The sequence below is a fragment of the Centroberyx affinis genome, unplaced genomic scaffold (assembly GCF_046629955.1).
Source record: "Centroberyx affinis isolate AG114_WGS23_722 - 3 ecotype Tasmania unplaced genomic scaffold, CSIRO-AGI_Caff_v1 ptg000625l_1, whole genome shotgun sequence".
NCBI lineage: Eukaryota > Metazoa > Chordata > Actinopteri > Beryciformes > Berycidae > Centroberyx > Centroberyx affinis.
The window spans coordinates 4,545-24,614 of record NW_027279254.1 but is presented as its reverse complement, the minus strand read 5'-3'; the positions used below and the strand labels follow the sequence as shown (position 1 = coordinate 24,614).

The 20,070-nt window shown below is 41.9% G+C and overlaps 1 protein-coding gene across 1 annotated transcript; it reads right to left on the bottom strand.

The window, feature by feature from the left end:
* Window positions 1-1,387: 1,387 nt before the first annotated feature.
* LOC139643566 (eukaryotic translation initiation factor 2-alpha kinase 3-like) lies at window positions 1,388-19,569 on the bottom strand. The gene is made up of 16 exons (XM_071518740.1): window positions 19,389-19,569; window positions 18,569-18,699; window positions 17,598-17,877; window positions 16,285-16,450; window positions 15,484-15,609; window positions 14,926-15,048; window positions 14,366-14,595; window positions 13,026-13,138; window positions 11,166-11,288; window positions 10,280-10,429; window positions 8,742-9,297; window positions 7,729-7,902; window positions 7,163-7,336; window positions 6,362-6,463; window positions 5,400-5,462; window positions 1,388-4,353 (listed from the first exon to the last, which is right to left on the bottom strand). Exons 1-16 carry the CDS (start codon window positions 19,566-19,568, stop codon window positions 4,150-4,152), a joined length of 2,895 nt encoding a protein of 964 aa, XP_071374841.1. The 5' UTR covers window position 19,569; the 3' UTR covers window positions 1,388-4,149.
* Window positions 19,570-20,070: the final 501 nt, after the last annotated feature.

The following is a 20,070-nucleotide window of genomic DNA, read 5'->3' as shown; positions in this document are numbered from 1 at the left end:
GTTCCCACCGCCGCACCGAGCCGCATATTGACATCCGGAAGTGACGTGATGGCAACGGAAATGCGCAACGACGAGGCGCGGAGGGCTTAAAAATACTATGGACTTTAAACATCTCTGAAAGGGTTAATATGATTGTAAATACATTTTACTTATATTTCTTAAACAACTAAATAATTTAATATGATTGTAAATACATTTTACTTATATTTCTTAAACAACTAAATAATAATATTCTATTTTTATTGAATCGTCATATTATATGTGGGAAGTATCATATACATGCAAATGGGACAAATGAAAAAAAATGTTTCTTTATAAAATAGGATTTGATTATTAGATCAAAATGCTACATAAATAAGAAACAATAAAGCAAGAAAAGGCCTTATGTTTTCTTTTTTTTGTTGTTGTTGTTTTGTGTTTCTTATGTTTTTTTTAATAGGTCTACATACACTACAGTGTATATAGTTAAATACATTTTATTCAATGTAAGCCTATGTTTGTACGGTAATTGTAAATAAAGCATCTTCAAAAAGGCTTGAAAATTATTAAATTTACTTGTAATTTTCTAATGCTAACGAAAAATCACTATAATATTTCTATGATATTCCTATAGGGACACAAATGTGTCTGTGGTTCTCAGTTTATAGTGACCTATTTGTACTTATGGTATTCTTACAGTATCATTATAGTATTCCTACCATATCCCTAGAGGCACTTGTGGTCTGCCTGTGGTGCTCAATAGTGAGTTATTAGTGAGCTATGACATTTGAATGGCTTCCCTCTAAGGTGTATTATAGGACTGCCATATATCTTTTTCATTAGGGTTGTCATTGAAAATTTAGTGCTTTGCCATGGAAATCATCTGTGATATTAAACAATAACCAAAACAATAAACAATATCCATTTTGTTGCATCTGTGTGAATGATGAATGAATGTATGAATATGCAAGATATCCAATTAGTATTAGTTGGTATAATTTGAGTGTGTGCAGGACACTTTACCCAACAGTTTAGGTGGACATAAAACTTTATGTAGTAAAGATAGTTAGTAACATCAAAGTGGTGTAACCTATATGAAGATATGATCTTTTAAGTTAAAAAAAAATGCATTTCTGAAAGTCTAAATTATTTTTGTTATGGGTGGTTTTTGCCTTAAAATGATCACTGACTGGAGATTATATTTCTCCCACTTTAATTTAGCACTACATCCCTGGTTGTGTGTGATTGAGGTCTTGCAGAGTCAACAGTATGGGAGTTCCAGACTGTGTGGGATCTACAAATGATGCAGTCTAATGGCATTCATATTAAAATCACCCTACTGCCCCACACCAACCCACAGACTGCACACCAAGGACACCAAACTGTACAAATGTTATAGAACAGTTTATTAAATTTAGACTTGTAAGAAGTCATCATATTCCAACGCGCTCCATCGCATGAAGCGCATTCATAATATCACCAACCCAAAACGGATTGATCAGGGCATTAAACATAAATAAAACAAATAAACATATTTACAATTCGACATGGACAGAGAATGGGTTTGTGCACGAGAACACACGCAACTACGGGTCAAGGGAGAGAAGGAGAGGCATCAGAGACTAGAGTCTGAACTTTCAGCTGAACTCTCCCCAGGAACAGACTTCCAGGCAAGAGGGTGGAAAAAGGACAAACACAATTCAACGATGAACGCATGAACAAACTAGAATCACTGTTCTTGGTCTGAGTGAAACAGAAGAAGAAGAAATGTTAAATCCAGGTAATACACTATTATCCATAATGCTGTGTTCAGTATTAGTGACTGAAAGATGTCAAGATATCTACTAGGTGATTTCAGGTGTGTTCTTTCCCGCTCCAAATCATTCATAGGAAAGTCTTCATATCACAATTCACTCAAGAATCTCCTTCCATAAAATATATGGAAAAAAAACAAAACTGAAGAGTTCAATCCAAAATGTGATCTATCCATTTTGGGGAAAAAAACATTATATTGAAATTCATTATTCAACTTCTTTGAAATATGAAGGATCCAGCCTGCAGATGTGTTGCTTTGTCAACCAAGGACTTACCATATTTTGTTCGACTTTTGTGCCATCAATCATTTTGTAAGAGGTGTCACCTTTTTCCAAATGGTGGATATCTCATTTTGGAACAAAACTCTTCAATTTCCACCTTTATGATGGTGGGAGTACAGTCTGTTTTAAACTCAGAAGAGAGGTTGATAATTTCACAACATGAATGACTCATCTACAGTGGGCTGAGTGGATGGATGAACAAACGTCAGGTTGACTTCCTGCATCAGACACAGTCAAGACCTTACAGTAATCAAAAAACCCTGCAGAATAATCCAAAACTGCTCTTATCGAAAAAGATCCTTAGAAAAGTACAATCATTGTAAGCACATTACAATTAGCAGTGTTTGTGAGAGTGTGTGTAGTTACAGTCAGGTCATGTGACTCTCCCAGAACTCCGTCTATACAGCCAGGGGATAAAACCACATGACCAACATGTATACCAGTCAGGTCCAGGTCCCTCTGCAGCCACATGCAGAGGGACAAAACAAAATCACCTTCTCAACTAAATGCAATGTTGTCTTGCATCATGTGAGAGGTGCAGACCTGGGTTAAACAGCATTTGCAAATAATTCTTTGTGTTTGTTGTGCTTCACTTGGGAGCACCAGCTGGGTGGGGTTTCACTGCAATTCAGAAAGTGTCAGGTAAGCTGTCAGTTACAGATAAGTTCACTGAACTGACTTTCAAATGGCACTCTTATTGTCCTATAGGACAAAGCCCCACCCATCTGGTACCGCAGGCATGTTAAAGCAAACGCCAAGAATCATTTGCAACAATTACGGGTTCTGGTGTGAACATTCAGCTATCCATAAATCGCAGCTATCGTCTCCTTGTTCCTTCTCCCACAGTATATCACACTATCGTACAGCAGCCTTATGACAAAGCCATTTACAAAGCAATGGCGCCTTACATTATTTACAGGATTGATCGATCTTTGAATCAACAAATAAAAAGATATAAAGAAAGTTTTTCCCTTCAATTATGTACAGAAAGCGAAGGGGAGGTGTTGGAAAATTATTAAGCACCTCAGTCAGAGTCGCTGTGTAAATTTACACAGAAAAACTGCGTCCAAGTACTGGCTTTTAGTTAACAAACTCACACTCACCCCTTCAGTTTCCTATCAGGTACATGCAAAAAAGACATGAGCTGGTGGCTCGGCATTCATTCAGAGGGAGACCTGGGTCCCCGTTCTAAAGGCAAATCATATCTGATCAACTGTATTCATAAACTCTGCTCTACGCAATACATCACCCTCTCTTTCTTATTTAAAAAAAACACATAGGAAAAAAGACGGTCTTTTTGGTCTCCCAAATCAGGCATATTGGGTGTTAGAACACCAGTTAGTGCCGGTACCAGTGATCAATACTAGTCACTAGTAGATAGGATGGTTAAGCGTCAAAGGCCCCTTTGGAGTGTCCTCTTGGTTTTGATACCTGAGGTGTAGCATGAGTGAGCAAACACTGGCTGAATGACAGGAGCAAGCGGTGTGCTGTGACCAGACCTGGATCAAACACTATCTGAGACAGTTCTTAGCATTTGTTTTAATGTTCTTGGAGTACCAGATGGGTGGGGTTTACCATATTGGAGCGAGGAGAATGCCAAAAAGTTTGGACAATCACAGGCAAGCATTTCAAAGTCATATTAGTATACTCTTCTGTGAATGACAGCTTATTCTACACAGTGAACTGACCTGATGCAGTAAACACCACCCATCTGGTACTCTGAACCATTCAAAACAAACGCTAAGAATGATTTGCAAGTAACATTTGTCATTAGTCAAGTCTGGTTGTGAGCATTAGAGAACGGATTTTAAACTGGGATACTTGGGCAGCAAACTGGTGTGTCAAGATGTAAGAGCATGTGTGTTTGCCAGGTAGAATAAATGTCCAGGACTTTGTGTTGCTGCACCAGTGCCACCAAGACAAATTCCTGCACATTTATTGTACTTGGCGTTTAAAGTGATTCTGATTGAGGCAGTATGTGATGGCAGGGGGCTGAGCTGTTTTCTCTCAGGCAGTAGACCAGCGCGGGGATGACAGGGCAGCAGGGGGGGGGGGGGATTGTGGGACAGGGGGTCTATATTGCGTCATCGGGTCTTAAGGTGGTGGACGTCTGGCGCGAGGGCCGGCCCATGGACGAGGCGCTGTAGGTGCGGGAGCGCTGCCGCAGGGCCAGGCGGCACGGCAGCTCCAGCTCCTGGAACAGCGGCGTCTCCGTGATCTCTGCCGCCTCGGGACGCTCGCTGGGGCACCGGGACAGCATGCTGCGCACCATGCCCAGCTGCACACACACACACACACACACACACACACACACACACACACGAGGAGAGAGAGAAAACACACTATGATGTTTTTTTTTCCTTTCAGCACAGTGTTATGCAATAGTAATGCCACTGAACATTATAATCCATTAGTTCAACTGACTTGCTTTACTTAGAGCTCAAATAACATAACATAACCAGTACTAATTGTAAACATTAAAGATGAATTACGCACAGACACACACACACAACTCATAAACTGTGACACACATACAAACTCATGCAGCCACATACACATACAGCATGTATGTGCACACACACGTACACACACACACTCAAGCTTGTAAAACACCCACAGATAAACGTACATCTTAAAATAGAATAGCACACATGCAGGCGCGCACGCACACACACACACACACACACACTTGCTACTAGTAAAGTGGGATACTGGGATAACAGGGCGGGGGTATTTACAGTGTTGGAGAATCACAGATTATGTTATGGGATTATGTTAATCTTATTACAAAGTGAGCTGGTAAACATAGTAATGAAACAGACTAGACACGAACTGCGGGGCATTACTTGTGTTACTCAGAAATATATTTAAAACGGGTGAAGGAAAGCAATTTTTACTGATTATGAATTAATTTATTTGATTGATTGAGATTATGGACAGAAATATTATGCATCTTGAAATAACTGATAATAGTTACAGACAATGACGATGATACTATTCAAATGACACAGTGTGTAAACTGGAATAAATTTTATTCCATGGATTTTGGCTACAAAATAATCCAAATGTAACTCAAAGTAATCAGATTAGCTCACCGAGTCTGACTCATCCAGTGGATTATGTTACTCACTACCACTGTAAACAGGTAAAATGTTAATCTGGGGCAGAGTGTGTGTTGACAGTAAGCTTCCCCAGATCTGGATGTGTGTGTCCCACTTTGTTCATCTCCTATCGCTTGCTCTCAGTGTAAACAACTAGTTTCATTTTGGGGTTGGGAGACAGTTTCTCTTTCCGTCCACTAGATGGCGGCAGAGGGCCACTCACCTCCTGTGCGTTGTTTTTGGAGAAAACCTCGGGGAACTGGAGCGCTCTCACCTCCGTCAGCGTCTGGAAGAGAGGATGTAAACACCTTTCAGTGGAACAACGATAATAATTAATCAGGCCCTTTGTTACAGAGACAAAGACTTCCTGGCTAATCTTCCCGGCGTGAGAAAACAATGGCTGTGTGTGTATGTGTGTGCTCATCAATTAGTACACTGATTGATAAAAAACTGCTATTTAAAATGACAATGATTCTGTGTTAGAGTTTCCCAAGCAGAGTTTAGACTTTGCACAAAAAAAGACGATTAAATGAATAAATGAATAGACAGAGAGACAAAATCCCTCTCCTGTCTCCAGTTTATATAAAATGCATCAGATTCTTACCAGAGCCAAAAGATGAGATCATATCACAACAATTTTTTTTAGCATCCTTACATTAGTTAGTTGCTCGAAGTTAAATCCCTACCGGCTGTTCCAAGTCTAGATTAAAAACAAGAGGTGAACGGTTCTTTTCCCATCAGGCCTCCTAGAATGTGTCTCATCTTTTAAATTACTTCTCTATACTCACTCTTATAGACTTGCTTTTATGTAGATCTTTCATTAATTGTCCTTGACCTTCCTTTTTATGTTTCTGCTTTCATGTTCCTTCCTTTGTTTACATCGCCTTTTGCTTTACTGATGATTGGATCTTTTTTATTTTCATTTTCTACTTTGTGTAAAGCGCTGCCATGCTTTGAAAAGTGCTATACAAAAAGATGATTAAATTATTATGAACAGCAAGATAAAAACAGACAGAAACACCATAAAATGACTACAATTATCATATGTTTTCAAAGCCGAGTTACGGGGTAATTTATTGCTGAACAATAAACACCTTTGGGAATTAAATGAATAAGAGAGAAATGGAGGTGAAACTGAGACATGAAGCCACATTAGGTTGTGTGTCTGTGTGTTCAGTCACTCACCCTCACTCTCTCCATCTGGGTCCTGAAGGGACAGAGCAGCTCGAACAGGATCAGACCCAGAGAGTAGATGTCCACTTTGTGAGAGTAGGAGTTTCCAGAGAGCTGCCGGGACAAAACGGGTTCACACATATTAAATCCCTCTTATAACAGGAGGAAACACACTTTACCAGCCATATATGATTTTTAGAATACAATCACACCTCTCAGTGATGGCTAGTAGACTAGATAACATTAAAATTAGGCTGGTGTCTCGTGTTTATTTCCCACCCTGCCCGTTATTGGCTTCAGCTGATGTTCTGAGATTCACACAGAATATAGCACATAATTCATATTTTGACATTTAACTAGTACAGTTATTTTGATTAATTTTAATGTATTTTAGACACTTGTACGACTTTATATTTTACAAAACAGAACTATCCAGTATGGCCAGTATGGAAGATTAGCAGCCCTTGTGTGCCATTGATCCTTAAAGAAACTAACATTCCTACACACATATAAATAGTCAGACTATGATTTTTTTTTCACATTATTTAAAGACAGGCTCCACCACAGGATTGGCTCTGAGAATTGTTTGGAGAACCAGCAATTGTCTTTATCAGATTTCCAGTTCATGTTTTTACTTTTTTAGTTTAGAGGAAAAATAAAACAGCAAGGAAAACAGTTACAGTTAGTATAGTTTCCTTATTTAAAATGTCTCCTGTAATGTTGATGGAGCCCAAATGAACGTTGGGTCGCAGTAGGGTTAATGTGCTCAGTCTTCTATATGAATATGTAACTACCGTATGTGTGCGTTCTCACCTGCTCTGGGCTCATGTAGAGCTTGGTGCCGACCTGGCCGGTGTGCCGGGTCAGGGCCGGCACGGGCGTCAGAGTGCTGGCCTCGTCCTCGTCCTCCTCCTGGTCCATGGCCGTCACCAGGCCGAAGTCTCCCACCTTCACCACGTCGTCCATGGTGAAGAAGATGTTGGAGGGCTGGAGGACAGATGACCACAGGTTAGGTAACATCTACCACAGATTAAACGCACATAACATTACTAATGCATGACACTGTTGACATGATCAGAATAAAAAAAGTAGAGCCCGCAACACATTTTTACTTTGCTCTCCACTTTTAATAACGCCTCGATCCCGCAAAGGATCTTCATGTCAACACATCATGATAATCATTCAGTCAGTCATGTCAAAACAGTACAAGAAATATATACACAATATTTACAAATAATATCTTAAATATCAAATGGCCCAAAAGTCCAAAAATATAGAGACATAAATTCAATCCTCCATAAGCAGTAAGGTCTGTGTGTGTGTGTGTGTGTGTGTGTGTGTGTGTGTGTGTGTGTGTGTGTGTGTGCGTGTGTGTTCACCTTGAGGTCTCTGTGCATGAGTCCCTTGCTGTGCAGGAAGTCGACGGCCTCGGCGATCTGGAGGAAGATGTCCAGACACTGGCTGTGCTCCCTCTGCTCCGGCAGGCAGCGCTGGCCCATCCAGTCCTTCAGGTTCTCCTTCCGACAGAGCTGCATCTGGATGTACAGGTACACCTGGAGACAGGGAGAGGAGGGTTTCAATCCAGAACGCTATATCTCTGTTATCAGAACCCCAAAAAAGATGGAGTATCAAGTTTCACTACTCAATACTTCAAAAATACAGCTGACTTTAGATTGGTTTTTGCTTATTGTAAAGGACTTTGAAAATTCTGCTTTTAGATAAGTTCTATATACTGTAAAGTTTATTTTTTATTATATTATACATGTTGGCAATCCGTAAGCAAAGCTGTTAAAATACCTAAAAACTCAAGTATTTTTCATACTGATGTTTACGTTCATGTCTGCTCTGTAAAAGTAGGTGTCACTGTTTACCCCAAATGGTAGATGGATCATTGGGGATCCACACCAGCAGATAATAAAGTGAATCTTAACCCTTTGAATAAAACTGTTTGCTTGTGTATATCAAGTTTTAAAAAAGACATAGCAGTATTATGATGGATCTCGGGCAAGGCCTAGGAACAAAAATGTTAAAGTTACAAAGTGCTTCAGTCAATAAAGTAAGAAGTACATACATTCAAAATAAGTACAATGGTAAGGACTAATGTAAAGCAAGTCGGTCATTATCACAAAATAAGCCCCAACAAGGTGAATCAAGACCCTGACACTATTTATTACACAGCTATTTATCAAAAACCAAATTTATCATTTGACACAAAATACTGATTTAAAATTATTTTATTACAATCTAAATTAACTTACAAGCTTCTGGCAAAAACAGTCTGTTACTCAGAAATAACAGACCTCATAATATTTTCATTGGCCAATCAGAATTGAGTATGAAACAAAGCTGTGTAATAACTAGTAATAATGTTGAAATTGAATGACTGACTGACCTTGGGAGAAAGCTGGGGCCTCTGGGCTGGAGGTGTGGTGGGCAGAGCCAGGGTGAGGGAGGTTGGCCGGGGGGGAGAGGAGGAGGGCGGGACGGATTCCTGCCCCCGGGTGTGCGAGGAGGAGGAAGTGGCCTTCTCCGTCAGCGTGCCGGGACTGACCGCCCCGGAGACCGAGTCCGTGTCCGCGTCGGCGTCGCGGTCGCAGCCCGAGTCCTCGAACACGATGTCGAAGGAGGAGGAGGTGCAGTCGCTGGGGCCGCGGGGGGGGCACAGCTCGAAGGAGTGGGGGGTGTCGGAGGCCTCGGGGTCGGCCTGGCTGTCCCTCTCCGACATCAGGCTGTCGTGGCCCAGCAGCGGGTGGAAGGACAGGCTCCCGTCGCCGATGCTGAAGCCCACGGCCCGGCTGACGCTGCCGGAGAGCAGGACCCGCTCGTCCACAGAAGCCTCCAGGCCGTCTGCTCCAGGTCCAGACGCAGGAGACACCGAGCTGGACACCGGCACTTTGACCGACAGCACCTCCATGGGGTCAGGGAAGCTCAGCGGCCAGTCGGTGGTGCTGAAAGAGAGAAAAGTGCGTTATTGTTGCCAATCCAAAACGTCCATTAAATAATTATACTATAATTAACTACAACCACACAAATATTACTAACAATTAATTCAAGAGAAATGTTTAACTGTACAACAAATATGGACAAAATAGTTGCATACGATAACACAATGTGTTCAATTCAGGGTGCAACTACAGTTTGTTTTATTTGTTATGAATCATAGTGGAAAAATGTAATTTGTACAAGTGAACCAGGGCTTGTAAACAAAAGTCACATGGACGCATAAGTAACTTGTTTATTGGATAGTTTTGGTGACCTGTCATCCTGCAAGGTTAGAGATTTTGGCAGTGAGGGGGAGTCACATAAATCTCATTGCAGTTCCTGTAACTTTAGCTAAGCATGATGGATTTTTCTCTTTGCCATAACTGACCTTCTCTTGTGTTCATACCAGTTAAGAAAACATGAAGAAATAGCTGAATATGTGCATCAGTCCAGACTGTGGTCATCTGCCTCCTTATACCCATAAAATCTTGCATTTTGGGGTTGTTTACTGTAGTTGGTTCAGACTACGTTCTCACTCCTAACAAACCACATTGCAGTTTGATTGGAAGAGGACTGAGACTGACAGAACAGTTATTTGGTGCCACCAGAGTTTGAATGGCATTGTTCCCACCTGGTCATACAAACCGAACTAAAGGAGTAAATGCTCCAGAGTTCGAATAAACTTCTCCAAACATGCTTGATGTGAACACTCCCCCAAAAAAAACACTGGCATCCGTCTTCTTCAGGGTGAAGAGAGCTGTGATGAAATGTTTGTAGTCAAATAAATGTCACAAACTGGAGTGTGCAGCTATTTTTCCTGAGTGAGTGGATGCATTTCTCTGCATGAGTGGCTCCAGTGGACGGCGGACCCACTGACCCGGACAGCATTAGCGCCATGTTCTACCTACTGGGCTGCACAGGATAACAAATTTTAAAGCACCGGCTTACCTGGCGTCTTTGAGCCACCTCTGGTCCATCTCCTCCTGCCAGCCCTCGGGGGGGCTCTCCTGCCAGGCGTTGAAGTAGCGGATAATCCCCGGGTGCTCCAGCTTGGCCAACGCCTTCACCTCCCGCATCACCTTCTCACGGGCGAGCTCCCTGAAGACGGAGCAAGAAGAAAACGGAGCTTTACGGTTCAATTCACATTCAGTTCAATTAGTTCTAAATTGACAGTAATCTTTCAGTGATTAAGTCTGTAATTTTTCCAGGTATTTTTCTGGATTTTAGACTGGACACATGGCTCTTTTTTGTGTTCCTCATCACACCCCTAATTCACTATTGATTGATTATGAGTATTCAAGCTTTCTATGGAAACCGTTTTCAGTGTTTGAACTTCTGCCCTAATTGACTGCAATGAGAGTGAAATGAAGCCCGCCTTGACAGACCAAGGGCTCAATACAAGTTCCCACATAAATACTGGGGATGAGAATCAATAATGATGATGAGAATGAACGACTAGTTAGTTATCCACTGGGTGATGTACTGGTAAATAATGGAGCTGAACTGAAATGAGATGCAGACTTGCCAGAGCTGAACACAACATTTTCATGGCTCATCAATATAAATTAAAATTAATAATGCATATTAAACTTTTAGGGGAAAATAATTAAGTCATCACAAGTCACCAGGGCTGCACCGAGCCGTCAATTTCGTCTCTTTACTTGGTTTTCTATTTTTAGATGAGTCAGTCAGCTGCTTGCATAACTTAGATTAATCGTCAGACTACTTGAAAAATTGGTCAATAAAATTCCATTACACATTACAGAAAACAGCAACACAGGAAGAGTTCATAGCCTCCAGGAAGGAAGTATGTGTGACCAGTGGGAGGCCGTACCTGTTGGGAAGGCGAATTCTCTTGATGGCGTAGTTGCAGTCGTCCACTTTGTTGCGGGCTTCAAACACAACGCCGAACCCCCCGCGGCCCAGGCACTGCACTGGCTCAAAGTCAGTCAGGTACCTGGGAGAGACACTTTTATAGTTATCAAATCATCAAAACAAGAACCACAGTCCGCTCTGCTGTCAGTGAGGAGAAGGGAGCTCACAGCTCAGTGTGTCGTCACCTACAGCCATTAACATTTCTAAGACTAGGAATCCTTATAAGTCAGTGTGAACAAATGGTCACGGAGGCTTACTCAATGGTAATAGGTCATTACCAGGATGGGAATTAGAGCTGAAAAATTAATCGAAAAATCAAAATCATAATGTGAAGTTCTGCAATTTCTGCAATTTCCAAATCGCAGGGGCTGCAATTAATTGCTTAAGAGAGAGAGGCATCCAAAATGGATTTCTAAAGAAGGAGTTTTAGAGCTGCAGGTAATCTTTAGCGCATGAATCAAGTGCAATATCAGTGAAAACCTTTCGTCACACTCAAACTCAGTAAATCCTGCACACTGACATCATTTTTTTTTTTTTAACAAAATCACTTTTCTTTTTAACAATTTTAAAGTTCTATAAAAAAAATATGACAAGAAAAGATATAAATCACAGTTTAAATCTCAATTGCAATATTCTGTCAAATAATCACAATTAGATTTTTTGTCAATATCTTTCAGCCCCAATGGGAATTATTACCTGCTACCAGCCAAATGCCAGTAAACCTTGGCTGTGGCTGCTAACAGGCAGGTAACCAAAAATCATTAGGAGCTTCTTCTTTATTCTATAAATCATGTTTTCAAAATGGCAGGTGAATTTTACAAACCACCAGTCACTGTGTTGCGTAAATAAAACCGTCAAGTTTGCTGCTCTCAGTACTCCTGAAGTGAAGAAGAGAGATACCACCAAACTCCAGATCTATTTGCAGGGTTGCACACCCGATCCAAGCATCCCTGCTCCCGCTCCCCAGGGGGTTGAGGGTTGTTTTTATTTTTAAGGAAATGTGTGGGCACATCTGAGGCAGCACTTGATTCCTGATCTCCATCTCCCTCCTAATGATCCTGACTCATCCTGCCTCAGCTGCTCCAACAGCCACCGGTTTTATTTAGGGAAAATTCTCCAACCGAGCAATTTGCATGGATTGTGGCACCGACTTTAAAAAGGGAGGGAGGGAGGGAGGGAGGGTGTGTGTGTGTGGTGTATTTGTCATTTTAGGGTGGATCAAAAGCAGAGATGACATTGGAAAAAAAAAAATCTCCAGCAGTATAATCAGATCCTTGCTCGTGTTTGGGTGGGATGAACCACATTATTCCACTCATGAATGTAAACATGTGAACTGTATCGATCGGGCTTGGAGGTCAGTGGCGGCACATAAATTAGGGCTGCCGATTATATAAACGAGGGTTGTCCAAAATAAAAAAACATTTGATCAATGTGCTGACAGTGATGTAAGTGATACCCCCACCCTGTGGCAGATGCTGCTGGGCAGGGTGGCGTGAAGCAGGGTGGGGCCTGCGGGGGCAAGGTCATTTTCATTTGACGGCAAACAGCTGACTTATCCAATCATACAATACTACGACTCGTATCTCCCATCTCTGCCTTGTCCTATCGAGGCAGCCTGGAAGACCAGCGGTCACCATGGTAACAGTGCCGATTCTGTAGCTACACCTTAAAAAAAGTGAGACTCGCATGCGACTTTCATGTGTAAGGATAACAACACCGAGCACCGGGGGAAGTGTTACGTGTAGTTCTCTGAAGTCACGCAGAGGCATTTACACAGAAACACATTGTAACTTAGTTTCACAGTATGTTAATGACGTACCTGGACACATATTCGCTGGAGCGGGTCTCCATGGCAACCGGCTCTTTGGATTCCACAACCTCAAGGTCGAACTTGCTGTCGGTCTGGCACTGCGTCTCCGACTCCTTCCGTTGCTTTGAGAGATGGGGCAGAGAAGAGCGGAGGAACTATAAGAAACTCTTGATCAACTAATCGTCAATAGTGCTGTTTTTAATGAACAATTCGCTTAAATGCTGTGACATGCTGGGTAATTATTGGGATGAACACAGCTGGACAGCTCAGTCAGCCACAGGAAACATATGAGACACAGGACAGAAAATGTATTGATATGGCTCCAAGACGAGAATTTCCTATGACAATACCGATGTCATTTGCAGTTACAGCCCATTTACTTCTGTCTAGGTCTAATTTACATTTCCCTAATCATTCTGCAATGCATGCAGTTAGAGTTTTAACATTTACTCGTTTTTCGTTGTTTTTAAAATACAGATTTCAGTGTCAAACCTAGCTTGAAATTAACTGTCCCGGCTAACAAAGATGTCCTGAATAAAAAAGGCATGGATGTGACAGTAAAGTTTGTAGGGCGACATGTTTTTGAGGGATTATTTCTTGGCGGAGACTTCCATTTCCTCCTGTGGGTGTCAGGTGATTGACAGGAAGCAGAACGTAACATTATGCAGCGCCGCTGATATGAAAACACTCAACTTGGGCACAATGAAATAGCGGTAATGACCAAATTAAATAAAGCCTTCATGTTTACTGTGATGGATTATCAGGCTCTGGGAATTTTCAAGTTTGTGGAAGTTGTTTTTCATACTGTACAAGAATGAATGGCAGCAGCTGGCTGCTTCTGAAGGGAGGAAAATGAACCCTGATGTCTCCAACTGTGATTTTCAAATGTTGCCCAATAAATTGCCCCATGTATCACAGGGGAGTGAGGGTGTAGTGCACAAGGTTGTTGCTTTGGCATGGATACACTGATGTTACCAGGAAACTTTAGATTACTGACCCTCACTTTCTTGTGTGTTGCTGGGAATGTTGTCTCTGTATGTCAACCCTACAACACAATGTAAGCATATACTTTGTTGTGATACTGTCTAATGGCCAATTTTAGGTAGTTAATTGCCATTTGTAGTGGAAAGTGTATCAACGCTAGTACGTGATTGGCTGCTCATGGGCGACGTTGCCCCAAAACAAACAAGGAAACGAGGCTGAGGTTGACAACAGATTTCCAGCAGATTTCCAGCAACTGGTCTCTCAAGCTGCATGCGGTTTGTGAACGCACACTCACAGCATATAACAAAAACAACCTGCAGCACCGTCCACTAGGATGATATTCACGCTGCAGCAAGAGGTCTTACCCGCACATAGGCCACAGGTGCAGGGGGGTGGAAGAATTTGCGGACTATGTAGGTGGTGGCGGCGATGCAGAAGACGATGGTGCCGAGGATCTCCTTCCACCAAGGCAGCAGCAGAACGGGGTCCTTTCTCCTGCGACTCTCGGCTCCGGCCCCGTTCCCCTTTATCAGGCTTACGGCACTATCGCGCTTCTCCCGGTAACGCTTGCTATAGGGGAAGTAGTAGCCGTTGTCTGGAGAGAGTTGAAAGGAGAGAGAGAGAGGTAGGAATTAGGGAATGGTGTTTTTTTTATCTCTCTCACACATCCCCCTTTCCTCTAACATCCAATCCAGGTGCCGATGTAGGCGCTCATCCTTTGGCTACCAGCACAAGGGATAATTACATCAGATAAACAGATTCAATGAGAATGTATTAAGTGACAGTATAATGATATTACTATATCATCTAATACAGTTTTACAACCACTGTAACCAAAATTGGGGCCCACAGAGGGACAAACATGGGAACTAAAACCAAAATGAACACCTAGCAGCCAAGATCCAAGTCCAAGATCAGTCCTTACCATAGGGATACTGAAGGATAGACAGAGCTCCGTTACTGTATTCTTCATGGGAGAACTTGTCATTGTTCAGACACTTGTCAAATTCATCAGAGCCGACCAGGACTGGTGTCCGAGACGGGGAATCTGTGTCAAGAACAACAAGATCAACACTGTCAAATAGAGGGCGATGAGCTTAATCAAAATAGGGAACAATGGCTTTGGAAAATTATATTTCTAACTGAGCAGGGCCTACACATTCAAAAGCATTTTATCACAAACACGTTTTAATCCACTGGTTTACAGTGAAACGAGATCAAACTTAGGGTATTCATACACTAAGAGGAATGAAGATGGGCAACGCTCTGAGCAACAGGGAACAAAGTAAAACACAAGGTCATAAAATCTATTCAAATGTTTCCTGGGAATAAGAGGTTACTGCGTGGTTAAAACAACAGTGATGAGGCAACTCCTTGGCAACCATTTCCCCCCAAAAGTAGTCTTGTGTAAGACTGCCTTAGGCACCAAATTGCTTTGGGAAACAGACACAGCGCCCAAGTGGCTAAGTAGGTGTGGACTTACGGATTAGGGGCTTCCATTTAACGGTGGGCAGTGGAATAACATCCTTCTCAGATCCGAGGGCTTTGGAGGGGAACTTCTCAGAGATCCTCACTGAGGACTGAAGGTAGAGCTGACCCTGGAACATCCCTGACAACCAGAGGAACAAAGACTTATGCCCAATTCACACCGGACTAGCATTATGTGGGGAGATCATTTAATGAATGAATCCCCCCCCCCCACCTCTATGTACCGTGTAACACATTCTCAAAGGATAATGAAATTCACTGAACTCACCAGTACATGAGATACAATTGTATACAGTCAAGATTTTACAATTTGTCACTGTCTGATGGAGCAAAGCAAAACTTGAAGTTTGCGTCAGAAATACATTTAAACCCTTCCTCTCTATTTTCCATTACTGCCTCCATTTTTCACGACAGGAGGAAGATAGAAATTGCACCCCTAGAAGATGAAATCAAGCACCAAAACAAATTAGGGCTGAAATTACTGGGAGTTCTATTTGCATGGGATTAGTATTATCAGGGGACCTCTGTCTTGTAAAAATACAGTGGGTAAACTGTGCTGGTATTTTTCCTTTAAAAATTACAGACATTGCAGGTTTGCATGGAATTAAAATCACCGACTACGCAATTATTACAAATTACTTCACGTCATTCTTTCACTTTTTCTGTGCAAATTTATCACATCCGAGGATTTGAATCGATAATCATCCAGTCAGAAGCCTTCTTCTGCACTAACCCTAATTTGTTGAACTACCACAACCCTGCGGTGTGTGTTTATAAGTGTGTGAGAGTAACTTACCCAGGTAAACACTGGACTGGGTGGCTCCTCGGGCCTTCTCCATGATGTCCTCATCCTCCTCCTCCTCCACGTCGGACTGGCTGCTGTAGGCCGTGTCGTCAAACAGGCTGATGGGCGTCACTTTACCCCCACCCACCAGCCAGGCCGAGGCGATGGGTGTGCAGAACTACACAGAGACAGAGACACGGGTGCTCCGAGATTAGTTTATATACTTTTTTTGATGTTAAAGATTAAAGTTCGTCTCACAACACTGGAATAAATTGACAGGCTAAGAGACATGTGAAGGGAAGTAAATAAATAATAACGATAACTTGATACTTTATTGAACCCTCTAGAGCAACTTTTTCACTCCAAGTTATCATGTGGACTCCGTAAGCAAATGTGCTGAGGCATTTGATGATGCCGAAAAACACTCACTACACACTCACTATAAGACCACTACACATGGGACATTGCCTCTTCCTCAGTTTAGTTTAGTTTGAGTTTGTTTGCAGAATAACAACACATGGAAGGGAAGTGATAAAAAAACACAAAAAAAACCATACAAAATGTGATAAAAAACAAACACAAAAACACAGAAGTGCAAATTAGTAATTTGTGAAAGTGAGAGGGGAAACTCCAGGAGCTTATGAAAACATCTCACCTCAGAAAGAAACAGAAATAAACTAAAGAAACAACTAAACGTTTTTCTCCTGAAGTTTATCTACCAAAGAAATCTCAAAAGGGGCGTTTGACTAAAACCTAAGGCATGGTAAAATGTAGGAGCTTATTGTCCTCACTCAGCCACCCATACAGAGTGACGCAATTACTGATTGTGTAAAGCAAATCTGATTCACCTCCCTGTAACTTCAGCTCAGCATGATGGATTTACACTTTGCCATAATTTAACCTCTCTGGTGTTCACACCTGCTAAGAATACATGAGACAGTCAGCAACAGTCCAGACTGCAGTTTGCCCTCAGTTCATTTTGTCATGTTAGGCTTTCCAAGCACGAGAAACTGCTGGCTATCAGATGTCAACATCCATTTCCTTATATCCATGAAATCTAGTGTTTTAGGGCAATTCCTGGGCGTTTACTGTGTTCTGACTGTTTTCTCTCAACAAACCGCACCGCAATTTGCCTGGAAGAGGACACAGAATTGCATTTTCAGTCATCTCGGATCATCAGATTTGGTGCCACCTGAGTTCAAATGGCATTGCTTTCAGCTGCCCAAATGACCCAAACTAAAGTAGTAAAAGCTCCAGTGTTTGAATAAACCACTGCAAACATGCTTGGTGTGAACACACCCCACGTGACTGGTTGAGCCTCTCACCTGGTGTTCCCAGACCAGCTGTCCACCAGGCTTGGTGCTGAAGGCCATGACCTTCCAGTCAGGAACAGACACCTTGATGACCAGGTCCAGGTTCTGGTTCTGGTTCTGCTGGTTCTCTGTGTGCTCCCTCTCTTTCGGCTCCTCGGTGATGACCCGATGGCTGTCCCGCCGCTCCTCCCTCCAGGGGTCGCCGCTCGCCACTTCCCCCTCCAGGAAGTTCAACCCCGACCCCGTTTCGGGAACAAACTTCAGCTCGAAGTTTCCCACACTGAAGTTCCACCTAGGGTTAAGAGGAATAAGACACTGTTGAGGGAACTACTACAACTGTAATATAAAAGTTAAGTTATGTATTTTTGATTAACCTTTATCTAATGTTACAATGCAGAGCTCATTTCACCATCTAAATTTTGGGTATATTCACATATGAAGCGTTCCATTTCAAAATGAAATATCCACCAAGTGAAAAATGTGACACCGACCCAGACAAAAAAAGTATTGCTAGCTTGAGCTTGAAACTAATCATGGATTATTACTGATGTTATTTGTTATCTTAAGACCTTTGCTTACAAATAGTAACTTTTTCATATTATCATATTATGATATTGTCAGTTGTATTTTTGAAATACTAAACAATGACTGCCAAGTTCTGGGTTTTTTTTCCCAAAATGGACACAGAATTTTTGAACGAAATCTTTCATATATTCTTGAGAAATGTGACTTGTAGATAGATAAACTTTTGGACCTTCCATAGCACATCTCAAAATACAGGTATGTTTTACTTGTGCAATAAAATTCAACAAAAACTTTCTTCATTTAGGGAAAGTCATAATTGTTGAGGGCTCATTCACTTCACACACCAGTCTGTTATTCACTTTCCCCCATCCAGATCCAATGCAGCTGCTTCAGCACGATGACTGATGGTGACTGATCAGCTGACAGCCCGATTGATTGATCGACTGACTAAAACTCACTTCTCCAGTCCTAGTCGGGGCGTGACGGCTCGGACGGTCTTCTGGGTTCTCTGCAGCAGCAGCACGTCTTCGGCCTCCAGCTCCTCCTCGCCCCAGCGGCTGCAGCCGACCGCAGAGCAGATGTACCGCAGCTGAGACCGGCAGCAAGAAGCGAAAGGACAGAGAGAGGGTTACTGTTGTCTGTTAATGTGGTTAGTAAAAGAGGACCTTAAAGTAAAAGCTTTTAGTGTACTCTACCCTCTATAATTGTGATAGCTCAATGAGGAAACTGGACAGGAAATAAACTTACCAACCACAAAAATGCACTTTCATATATAGTAATGAAGGGTTATGTTTTGCTCTTCGAAACCTCAGGATTTTGTAATCCATAAATGGCACAGGTATTCCAAGCATTTTGAAGCATTTTGAGCACACCCTACACCCTAAAATCCCAATTTATGTATTCTCATGTACTGAAGATAGCTGATTAAGCCTTCCTTGCAAGAAAGGCAAAATGAGATGTATTCAAATTGTCTCTTGTCCTCAAATTACCTTTGGTATAAAGCTGTGATGCTTTTGGGTTGGTAAATATGAGCGAGCTGTGTGCAGTTTACTGACGTCACCGCACAGGATTTCTGTGTATTGAAGTTCAAATTTTTCTTACAGTTATCTCTCACTGTAATTTGGGGCCACCAGTGTGCAAAGTTGCCTGGTTCAACAGTAATTGAATTTTGTAGCACAACAAAACCTTTTTATAGCTACAATGCTTTAAGTAATACATTTATTACTATACTTAACTAAATAATAATTGTAGTTTTTTAATTTAAATGCTGTGACTGACCTTGCCGCTGTAGGCCCCCAGGCCGTAGGTGGTGAGCGATTTGCTCCCGACCAGGACGGTGTCCTCTCCGATGCGGAAGGACGACTCCAGCAGGGACTCCACACTGAAAGGCACTGCCTCCATACTCTCCCTGTCCCGGTTCCACTGGAACAAGGCGCCGTCCAGCGACGGGATGAACATCTTATTGCCAAACACCTGCATGGACAAAAGGTTGGGAAGGAAGTGATGTTTCTGTTCTCTCTGGTTTTAAAAACAGTGTTCCTGTCCATTGTTTACTCTGTAAAAACCACTTTGCGACTAATTGGTTTGTTAACAGTGCTTTGTACACAAGTTTAACTTGAACCAACTTGGAACAGCAGGGATCTGACCAGAAGCGCAAAAAAAAAAAAAAACACACAGAAGACAGGCAGGAATATGGTAATTTTCCTTTGGAAAGGAATGGAAAAGTGGGTCAAAGAAATAATGAAAATCCTGAAAAGAAAAAAAAAATAGCCATGAAAAATCACTTTCCTGGAGAGGAACAAAAGAGGATTAATAATCATCATTCAACATGATTGAATGATAATTCAACAATGTTTGATTTGTCTAGTATGTCTTCCATTGTCCCTCTGCATTTTGTCTTTTAATGTGAAGGATATTGAGCTTACCTGTGCATGAAATGTGCTATACAAATAAAATTAAC

Bases quoted from the DNA above. Each gene is read 5' to 3' on its own strand.
- LOC139643566 (XM_071518740.1), bottom strand. From the start codon at position 19,568: ATGTTCATCCCGTCGCTGGACGGCGCCTTGTTCCAGTGGAACCGGGAC. The intron at 16,451-17,597 runs GTGAGAGGCTCA...GTCTCTGTGTAG, and splicing joins AGCTGGTCTGGGAACACCAG to TTCTGCACACCCATCGCCTC. The intron at 14,596-14,925 runs GTAAGGACTGAT...AACTCTCTCCAG, and splicing joins TATCCTTCAGTATCCCTATG to ACAACGGCTACTACTTCCCC.